The 10558-nt window shown below is 55.5% G+C and overlaps 1 protein-coding gene across 1 annotated transcript; it reads right to left on the bottom strand.

Annotated features, from left to right (window-relative positions):
- Nucleotides 1-271: 271 nt before the first annotated feature.
- On the bottom strand, nucleotides 272-4766 carry AQP8 (aquaporin 8). The gene is made up of 5 exons (XM_065686630.1): nucleotides 4513-4766; nucleotides 2754-2880; nucleotides 1849-2063; nucleotides 706-840; nucleotides 272-348 (listed from the first exon to the last, which is right to left on the bottom strand). The coding sequence occupies exons 1-5, from the start codon at nucleotides 4764-4766 to the stop codon at nucleotides 306-308; spliced, it is 774 nt and encodes a 257-aa protein (XP_065542702.1). The 3' UTR covers nucleotides 272-305.
- Nucleotides 4767-10558: the final 5792 nt, after the last annotated feature.

The raw sequence follows: 10558 nt of genomic DNA, 5'->3' as shown, positions 1-10558 counted from the left end.
CACATGGGCACTGGTGCAGGTCAGAGGATGCTCTTGGTGAGCTGGTCCTGGGGCGGAGCGGTGATGCCCGGCCCTGGTGCCAGCACGGGGATGCCCAGCTCAGAGCTGCTGCTTTCCATTGTCCCTGCAGCATCCAGTGAAGCATCTCCTGAGCTGGGGCTTGTGAGGAGAGGTAGAGCGGAGGTGGGATCGTGAGGAGCAGGAGCAGGAGCAGGAACAGGGTGGGCTTCACAGCAGCTGTGCTGAGCTGCACCAGGCCGTGGCAGGTCAGTAACAATGGCACAAACATAGCCCCATGCCCAGCATCACTTGAGGAGCAGGCGGGTGCTCCCGTCACCAAGCAGGGTCCTTTGGGGAGGTAAGAGAGAGAAACCTGGGGTCAGTGCTTTTGCCATTGCAAGCACACAACAGAAATACAGTGACGAGAGCCCGGTGCCAGCCTGAGCCTGAAGTTGCCCCACACGACAGCATGGATGTAGCAAATGCATGGATTCAGGCACAGGCTGATGTCTCCCTGTCCTCATGAGAAGGAGAGGGGAAAGGAGTCTCCAAGCCCTTGGATATTTCCATGGAAAAGGGGTTGATTGCAGGCTGCAGGGCAGAGCCCTTGGGGGGGGGGGGGGGGAAGGGGAAGGGGGGGCACCTTGGGGTAGGGGGACTCATCCTGCACAGCTCCTCTCTCTTTACCACCGCAGCATCACCTACCTCACCAGTGTGCTGACAAGGAGGGCAGCAACCATGGGCCCTACCCAGTAAACCCAGTGATAATCCCAGTAGTTGGCCACCAGAGCTGGCCCGAAGGCTCTGGCAGGGTTCATGCAGGCTCCAGACACAGCACCTCTGAAAGAGAAATGAATCAGCCACATCAGCCCTTGTGGGATACAGGACCAGCACCGGGCCCTTCGTAGGGTGATGCTGAGGGCATCAGCAGCACCCTGGACCACCCATTCATGCATGGATGCTTGATGCTCGGATGGCAGCCTAAAGAGCTGCAGCACAGGGGCCATCCCAACCCCGCAGCTTCTCCCCACCAGGCACCTGCCTGTGCTCCCGAGGGCTCACCAGCTAGAGGGGAAAACCCAGCGCTGGGTGGAAGCACAAAGGCTGGGTCTGTTCTGGGGCTGAGGAGGAGCGGGGCTCTAAGCAGGGGATGCTCCGGAGCACGGCTTGGAGCGGGGCAGGAGGAGCAGCAGCGTTTGGAGATGAAAGGAAGCTGAGGTGGGGAAATGTTTGCACGGGGGGGTTGTGCCGCGGTGAAATCACAGCCCCGGATCCCGCTAGAGGGGGCACTGCCTTAACTAAAAAGCGCATTAACATGCAGGGCTGCGCGCTCGGTACCCACCGCAGCGGCACCAGAGCCCGGCCGCACCGAGCGGGTGCGGATGAACCCGCTCCGGCCGGTTCAGGGCTTCCTCGGACAAGCACTGCCCTTGGGTGCTCTCGCCCCATCGCAGAGCCATGCGAAGGCTGCGCTGGTTCCAGTGCAGCAGCTCCCCCCAGCACATCACAGGGGCACCTGGGTCATTGGCAGCCTCACCGGTTTTCCTCAGTTTCCCTTGCAGCAGGCCCTGTGCTGTGCTGCAAGGGGCCACATCCCATCCCATCCACAGGCACTCTCCTCCCTGACGCAGGATGCAGCAGCCGGGATGGAGCAGGGAACCATGATGCTGGGTGCTATGAGCTGCCCCTGGCACTGCAGGATGCTCTGAGCACCAGCTCCATCCCTGCAGCTGATGGTCCCATCCTGACCCCTGCCCGGGGCACCCTGACTGGTGACAGCAGTTGCAGGAGCAGACAGCATCAGCTGCCTGATAGGAATGTGCATGGAGATAGGACTCATGAGCTCACCCTGCCAAGATGTTGACCGTGACCGAGAAGCCGATGCAGAAAGGTGCCAGCGGGGTCTTGGTCTTCCCGTTGGCAGCGCCCATGCAGACCACGAGGACGAGGAAGGAGGTCAGGATGATCTCACCCCCGAGGACGGAGGGGACCTGATCGTCAGCTGTGATGATGGTGAAGGCTCCTCCGCTGGCGTTCCCGTACCGCTCGCTCGCTGCCACAGCCTGTGCAGGAACAGCCCTGGTTGCGCCTCCATGCTCCACACTGGGGGCTTTAGAAGGCACGTGTGCTCGCTGTCAGGACAGCGTGGGCAGCATCACGGTAAGAGGAGCTGATCTCATCGCTTTGCTCCTGAAAGCCAGGCCTGAGCGAATGTAAACTCATTATTGAGGGCTCTTAGCATCAACCCAGATAATAACGATAATGAGCCAGGCACTGAGGCACCGTGCATGGGATGCCCGGATGCGGGGAATGGGCAGCACCAAGTTTAAGCTAACCCCAGAGCGCAGGCAAACACCGGGTGTGAAAGTGCCTGGAGCTGCAGAGGGGCCGTTCCGTGCACAATGGGTGAGGACAGAAACCTCTGGAGAGCAGCTGCCGGGGAGGAGGAATCACCCCAGATGTGCCCCCCCCCCCCCCCCCCGCATCTGCACTGCGCTGCCAGCCCCAAACCACAGCGGGGGCGACTTGTCTGAGCCCTGCAGCCAGACTGTGAAAGAGCTGGAGGAGGAACCAGACACCCGAGCACCAGACAAGCCCCGAGCCCACACAGCAGCCTCCGAGCGTGTCACCCTGTGAGCAATCAGCCTGCAGTCACCCACAGAGCCGAGCACTGGGTCCCCCTCACCCTCCCCATCACACACACACTGCAGCTGGAGCCCCTGGGCTGTCCCTGTACCCCAAACCATCCATACCTTTGCCAGGCCGGCTCCTATGGTTGCTCCGCAGAGCTGGGAGACCCAGTAAGGGATGAGCATCGTGATGTTCAACCCCCCGACCAGCCACATGCCCAAGGACACGGCGGGGTTCAGGTGGCCTCCGCTGTGAAGAAGGGAGGAGCATCAGTGAGGGGTTCACCCCTGGGGCTGAGCACTGTGCTCACCACGGGCTGGAAGCACAAAGGAGTCTTCAGCCCTTCCATGGGAAGATGCTGTGGAGAGCAGAATCCGGACATCTCCTGTCTCTGCAGCAGCTGCTTCAAAGCAGAGTGCGTTCTTCCTCTGGATACCTGACCCCTGCGGTGCTGGCAGGGGCTGGGCTGCCCTGCTGTGGTTTGGTGCAGGGAGAAGGGCTCTCTCCCAGTGCTGCGGGGTGCAGAGGGCACCCACACCCTGCTCAAGGCCCTGGTGCAGGGGGGGTTACCCCTCTGCATCTCCTCCAGCAAAAGCCTTGCTTGTGGCAGCAGCACCCCCCGGCCTCCAGCGCGCTCTGGAGCAGCAGCTCCAGGGGCACAGGCTGAGGGACCAGGGTCATTCCCTGTTACACAGAGCAGCGATCCCTGCCCTGCTGCGGGAGGGGAGGCACGGATGGAGCTGGTACCCAGCCCCGCAGCACCACATCCCCAGGGAGCTGGCGGGAGGGCGGAGGCCGCTGGGACTGTCAGGGTTCATCTGCCCCTGCTCCGTGCCAAGGTGAAGGCACAGGGGTCCCTCTGCATCCCTGCCCACCACGGCCCCAGGAAGGGCTGGACCTCTCCTCCTTACCAGCCAGCCCTAAGTCATTCATCTTGAAGACCACATGCAAGACAAGCTCAGATACCTTCTAATTAAAAGAGATTATCATGAGACACACTTTAATGAACAAGTTTCATAACCAATCAGCCCTAATAATAATTGCTGGTGCAGCCGATGACTCAGAATGTCTAGGAACTATAATCACATCTTATTCTTCAGCTGTAATTAAAGACCCATCATACGAGAGCAGGAAGGGGGGGTTGCTTAGGCTGGAAATGTCTCTGCTGGACAGGGCTCTGGCTGCAAACACCCCAGGGATGGGTGGGATACCGGGAGCTGGAGGAGGACCTGGCTGCAGATAAACCCCTGCCTAGAGCACCAACCACCACCCCATCCATGAGCCAGCCAAGGGGAAGGGAATGAAACTCCACAGTGGCTGTTCCAGCTTCTTCCTTCAGGATAAATCTGTATCTTAGCATCAAACAGCACATTGTTCAACCAGCAGGTTCATCTAAATATTGCTTTTGAGGTATTGAAGACACTTGTGAATGGAATAATCCAGGTTTTCCACCGGCAAATACACAGGGGAATAGACTGCTCAGGTCAAAACATTTTGCTCTGACATCCTTTTAAAAGGAAATTTCTCAGCTTTCCGCAGGAATGCTTCAGCTTTGACCGTTTCTATTAAAAGGGGCTAAAAATAAAGGGTGGCAATCGCAAGCCAAACAAACTCCCCCAGACCCGAGGTGTTACCGGCAACCATACCCCGTGATTCATCGCAAGGAGTGGGTTTGCCGTCCCCTGCCATTCCTCAGGGCGCTGCTGGGCTGCTTCTGGCACGTGTAAAAAGCCACCCAGTAACAGAGGGGCTTGATGGCAGCGCACCATTGCTGCAGACACCAGTGTATGGGCAGGGAGGATCCTATGGGCAGTGGGGCAACACGAGCATCTCTGTCCACCAGCAAGGACCGCACAGCCCCGGGTACCAGCCTGCTCCTACCTGATGTCTCCCAGGACGGCGATGCTGAGCCCCAGGGCCAGCCCGTGCGCCAGGGCCGGCTGCAGCCTCCCGGTGCCCGCAGCATCCTCCACCGACGAGAGGCAGCCGATGCAGACGAAGAGCGCGGTGCCCAGCAGCTCAGCCACGCAGGGCTGGACCCGGCGCTCGTACCAGTGTGGCTGCGGGGGCTTGGCCTTGGTGTCCATGTCCATCACCAGCTTCACCGGGTGGTGACTGCACTCAGCTGCGGCCATGGGATGGAGCAGGGATGGAGAGCCCTGGGGGCAGCCGGTCCCGCAGGCACAGTGAGGAGATGCTGCAGAGCAGAGGCTTGAGGGACCGGAGCTGCAGGCTCAGGTCTCCAGTGGGTCCTGGTGCAGGGATGAGGAGCACTTGTCCCACTGCAAGGCTGGCAGGCTCCCCTTGACCTGTATGAAGAGGTAGTGGATGGGAGGCTCTACAAATGGATCGGATTTGCATTGCTTAAAGAGAAGGGGAAAAAAAAAGGGCAATAAAAGGCGATAGCCCAGCCCCCAGCAATATAAAGCTCTTTATCACCACCCTGATAAAAACTCCTTGCTTCAAGGTTCTGGATTTATTTTTTTCCCTGTGGGTATTTTTTTATCATCGCCAAGACCTGGGATGTGATTCTGTTCCCATTGCTGCCCACAGCATGGGGACCTGTGCGAAGCCCTGCTGGCTGCCTTCGCCGGGTGGCTTTTACCATGCCAAGAGGCAGCACGTACCATGGGGACACGCAGGGATCCAGCAGCACCATGAGAAATGGCTGATGCAACTCTGGGGGGGGGGAACCCCCCCCATGACAAATCACTCCTATGCAGACCCATCACCAAACCCCTTCTACAGCCCCCAGAGAGCAGGTGAAGTGGCTGATTTGCTTTAAGTTACTGAAGGAGCCTGTACCACAGTCAGAGCTGATGCCCCTAAACCTCAGCCCAGGTCCTGCCAGAGCTCCTCAAGTGCCTGTATCCCTCTTGCTCTCAATTGAAGATTGCTGATGAGGGTGCCAAGGGATCTGGGTGCTGGAAGCATTCAAGGCCAGGTTGGATGGAGCTTGGAGCAAGCTGCTCTAGTGGAAGGTGCCCCTGCCCATGGCAGGGGTTGCAACTGAATGAGCTCTAAGATCCCTTCAACGCAAGCCACGCCATGATGCTATAGCCCACCTTTGAAACCTGATGTTGACCAAACACTTAAAACCTCCCAAAGCCCCACTGCACCCAGTAAGGGATCACTGCCCTGAAAGCCAGATTCAAGCCACAGCAGAGGCCGTGGAGCTGGGAATCACCACCACAGGCAATGGGCACGGTGTTACAGACACACAGTCTCTGGGGCGCAGAGGACACAGCTCATCCCACAGGGGATGAGCCCTGCAGCTCTTCACCTTGAGCAATCACCCTTAGTGACTGGTGTTTGTGGTGGGTAATTAAGGATTGGGTTTATAGATGGATTTTCCCCTCTTGTAAGCAAGGGTAAAGAACAGCACGGGTGGTTTATGGTGTTTTCACAGGACACTGGGGACTGCAAGGAAATTTCCACTTGCCTGTCCCAGGGAGTCCTGCTGCTGGCCACACAATGGACAAACACCAGGCTGGAGCTATGGGGGAATCCAGGCATCTCTAAATGAGCCCCTGTCAGCTCATTTCTCCTGCTGAGAGCTTGCTTCCTATTGACAAAAGGTTATAGAAAGCGCAGCAATATGGATAGGGAACGCAGGGGTTGGTGGGTCTTTGGGGCTCCTCTTCGAACCCCTTACATGGACCTATGGAACAGGAAAATACCTGATTCAATGTCAGCTGGAGCCGGTTTCCAACGGGTTCATTGAATCCATCCATCACCATGTCCCGCAGCACAACCAGACAGGGGTTCCATTGGGAGGGATTTTAATTCAGGCAAAAGGAATCCAGATTTCATTTGTTTGTCAGGGTATTTATTATGAGAGATTAATGTAACACATTTCCACATTTCATCTGGTGCTTCCTACCCGCAGCTCTCAAAGTGCTGGAGGAGTGATGCTGGCACGGTGTCAGGGCACCAGGAGGGGGCTGAGCCGCCCCATGTCACCAGGCAGCAGCACTGGGCATCGGGACATGCCCAGGGAGCCAGCCCATGGCTCTGCCCCTCCTTGGCCAGGCCAACAGCAGGAAAACAGCTGCTTCCAGATGCTGATGCCATGTACATGGTGATGAATGCGGCTGATGGCAATGCCACTGTGCCCAGACCACGGCTGTTCAGGCTGCTCGTGGTGACTCCAAGCAGAGCAACAGCTTCAGAAGGTCACAAGCCAAAAGTGAGGATTAACCCCACGTCCTTGGCTTTTAAACATTTACCGTCATTGTCTGGGGAGCAGGGACGTTTGCCTGAGCCTTCCACAGGAAATGCTCCGCGTTCAGGCAACAAAGGAAGTCATTATTGATAACCAAGCACAAGGCAGAGACCCCTTCCACTGGAGCAGCTTGCTCCAAGCCCCTGTGTCCAACCTGGCCTTGAGCACTGCCAGGGATGGGGCAGCAACAGCTTCTCTGGGCACCCTGTGCCAGCGCCTCAGCACCCTCACAGGGAAGAGCTTCTGCCTAAGAGCTCAGCTCAGTCTCCCCTCGGGGAGGTTAAAGCCATTCCCCTTGGCCTGGCCCTACAGGCCCTTGTCCCAAGCCCCTCTCCAGGTTCCCTGCAGCCCCTTTAGGCACTGGAGCTGCTCTCAGGTCTCCCCTTCAGGAGCCTTCTCTTCTCCAGGCTGCCCCAGCCCAGCTTTCCCACCCTACAGCTCCCAAGCACAATACATGTTCCATACTTGACTGCTACAGACCCATTTTAAGCTCCATCTTCCTTCTGTGCCACCCCTAGAAGGGGCTGCTCCAGCACCCATCTCCTGTTGAGAGGCACCACTAACATGCAAAGCAAACAACCCTGCGCTCAGCACCCTTTGCCCCTCCTGGATAAGATTAAATACTTGGCACTAAGGTTTGCTCAGTAAGCGGCAGAGAAACTCCGCTGGGGGAAAGGCGTGGGGATGAGCAGGGATAAATCTGCTCATATTAGCAGACACTTATTTTTGTCCTTGTTTGTGCTTGCACCGATTTGTTAAATGAGTGACAACAGCAACTGTGTCAATTGGGAAAGGAAACGGTGGCACAAAACACGCAACAGCGCTGAGAAATCCCTTTTAGGAACGGCAGGGAACAGCTCCCATGTCCATCTCCCTGGGTGGGAAAGCCACAACACCCCTGTTTTATCCAACACCCACTCCCCACACATTTCATTCTGTTTCTCCTTGCTTCACCCTGCAGATCTGCAACGTTTCAGTTGCTTTTCCATAGGAACCATAGCACCCAAACTCAAAAAGCACTTAGACACTGAAGAGCATCTCCAGGTGCCATTAACATCTATGAACACTGAAGTGCAGGACTGGAGCAGATGTGGACTCTCTGCTGCCCCAGTACAGGTACATTTCTCAGGACAGAGGTCCCACTGGGGTCTATACAAGCAATCACAAAGGATTTCAGTGCTGCACAATGGGGTTGCTTCGAGGAGAGACCTCAGCATCCGTGGTCAGCTCTTTTAATAAGCCATAAAAGCAAAGGCAACTCATTTGACACTGCCTTATCTTGCCAGTGTTTATCTTGGAGCTCCAGAGCCTGAATGATTACCCAACTGTTGGTGAATGAGAACCTGCAGAAGTATTTGCAGCTCGTAGCAGTAACACGGATGAGCTGACCTCTGCCCCCTTATAGAGCCTATCTTGCATAATGACTTCACCTCCCATCGCTACCATCCTGCTCCGGCGTGGATGGAAATTTCCAAAGGCTCTCCACACACTTACCATTGCCTGCTGGAAAACAGGGACAGATTCAGGGCGGTTCTGGGGATTGAGAAGGGAAAATTAAGGATGAAGCCACACTCAAAACCTTAATTTTGGCATTTAACGTTAAAACCCAGCAAGCTCTCAAAGGGAGGGATGCTCCCGGTCCCAGGCAGCTCACACACGCGCACATCTTCCCAGTCACCCAGAACTTGGCTCCCTGTGACTATCCCATAAGGCTGACAACAACGGAACGTTTCCGGCCTCAACAGCCACATTTCCCTTTGCTCCGGCAGCACAGAGACCTCAAAGCCCTTGTAAGTATGAAATGAGGAACTGGCAATGCTGCAGAGAAGCTTGAAATGGTGTGTGCTAAGGCAGCAGCTGCTTTTCAGTCAGTTCCTAGAGCCAAATAATCCCTGTAAGGAACTAAATGATTGAATTTTCTAGAAGGGGACTAGTTTTATCTATCTTTTGAGCAGGCAATGCTCAGACACGAGTAACGTGGATGGAACACAGGCACAATGAAGTGTTATCATCTGAACTGTGGTTGAAGCTTAGACAGACTGAGGACCAACACGCAGGGCTCAGCATGGAGCAGATCAGAGGATGTTCTTGTACCTGACAGAACAGTTTGTGACAGCAGCTCAATGGCAGGCAAGGACCACGCTCGGCTCCCTCCCTTTGCCATGGCAACTGGGCATCCTCATCCTGCAGATGCTTCACAACTGCAGGCAAGGGGAGAAGCAGAGGACTAACAGCACCTTCCTTCACGGACAGCAAGCATGACCAGACAGAACTCCCACGTGTTACCCACCTTTCCTGGCTGACCTTCCTTCCTGGACCCCAGCTCCATCTCCCACCTTGCAGTCAGAATGCAGCAGAAGGATATGGGGGAGTTAGAACTTTTTAGGTGCTCCACAACTCACAACACAGCAAGGAACATCACAGGCTCTGCACTGCAGGAGACTTGGAGACCTTTTTCCATGGATGACATCAAATCTCCTGCTGTTATTATATTTACAGACATAGAAACTCTATTCAGCGGGAAAGAGGAAACTTGTTCAAGTACTTTCAAGAGATCTGCAGCAGAATGGCACAGGTATGGCTGTGACACACAGACCAGAGCTTGATGCAAGGCCAATATGGCATATACCAGTAGCAAAGTGGACAGTGCTGTCCCCTAACCAACAGGTACCAGGAGGCAGGGCCAGGCTAAACCCTTGGAGCATCAGAGGAAGCTGCCAGAGGGGCAGCAGGTTGCAAAGGGAATGCTCAAGCTCCACAGCTGGAACAATGCCTCCCATCTTACAGTTCATTCAAGCTTAAGTGATTTTCTTTTTCCCCTTTAAACAAAGGATTTGCAGGGATGAATTCTCCTGCACTGTCAGTACCAATAAACCAGGCGAAAGTTTGGGCTGGGAACAGAGGAGAGGCAGAGATTTGCCATGCAGCTCAATGGAGCCGTGGCTGACAAATGGAATCACACAAAGCACAGCAAGCAGCAGGCAAAGGCCACCTCTCCTGGCTAGAAAACCTCTCTCAGCCTTTTACTTTGCAGCCAAGTAGCGTCATTCAGCAGCACCAGGCACTCTCAAACCCGAACACTCCCTGAACTGAGGCGGAAGATCGATTTCAGTTAGTGTAATCACAGGAACCAGACTGCCCACACGGGCTGCCAGGGATCACAAACCCCTTTCATCCTTGTATAACCCTGAAGCACAAGGTGACCTACTCCACCACTGCTGCCACCCAGTCTCTTGAAGAGCTCTTGTAGGAATGGCTCCCCGTCTCCTAGCTGGGTGCTCATCCATTTAGCTGAACGGATGCAAGACAGACTCATCTACAGGAAGAGCAAACAGGGCACCATCGTGCCTTCCATCCCACGGCCCCGGCTCTGCTCCTGTGCCACAGCCTTCAGTGCTTCCCTCAGACGAACAAATTATACAGGGACCTAAAATAGAAATTGATGAGCAGCAATTCCAGCAGCATCTGCCTCATGCTGGCAGAGACATCATTTCCCAACACAGACAGGATTAAACTATGACAGAGATGACAACAAAGATGACTGACAGAGCACAGGACCATCTCCTGTAGCGAGCCACATTCAAGGCCCATTGACATGACAAATTCAACAGTTCAAAGGTTGCATCTCAGATGTCAGCTGGTTCAAAGGGAACAGATTTGTTCCAGAGCAGGTAAGACCACAGCACCCCCTCATAAAGAGGC

The sequence above is a fragment of the Lathamus discolor genome, chromosome 6 (assembly GCF_037157495.1).
Source record: "Lathamus discolor isolate bLatDis1 chromosome 6, bLatDis1.hap1, whole genome shotgun sequence".
Taxonomy (NCBI): domain Eukaryota; kingdom Metazoa; phylum Chordata; class Aves; order Psittaciformes; family Psittacidae; genus Lathamus; species Lathamus discolor.
This window is presented reverse-complemented; position numbering and strand designations above follow the sequence as displayed.

Excerpts from the sequence above, each read along its gene's own strand:
- AQP8 (XM_065686630.1), bottom strand. The coding sequence starts at position 4,766 with ATGGCCGCAGCTGAGTGCAGTCACCACCCGGTGAAGCTGGTGATGGAC. Across the intron at positions 841-1,848 it reads ACGGTCAACATCTTGGCAGG|AGGTGCTGTGTCTGGAGCCT; the intron begins GTGAGCTCATGA and ends TTTCTCTTTCAG. Across the intron at positions 349-705 it reads CTTGTCAGCACACTGGTGAG|GACCCTGCTTGGTGACGGGA; the intron begins GTAGGTGATGCT and ends ACCTCCCCAAAG.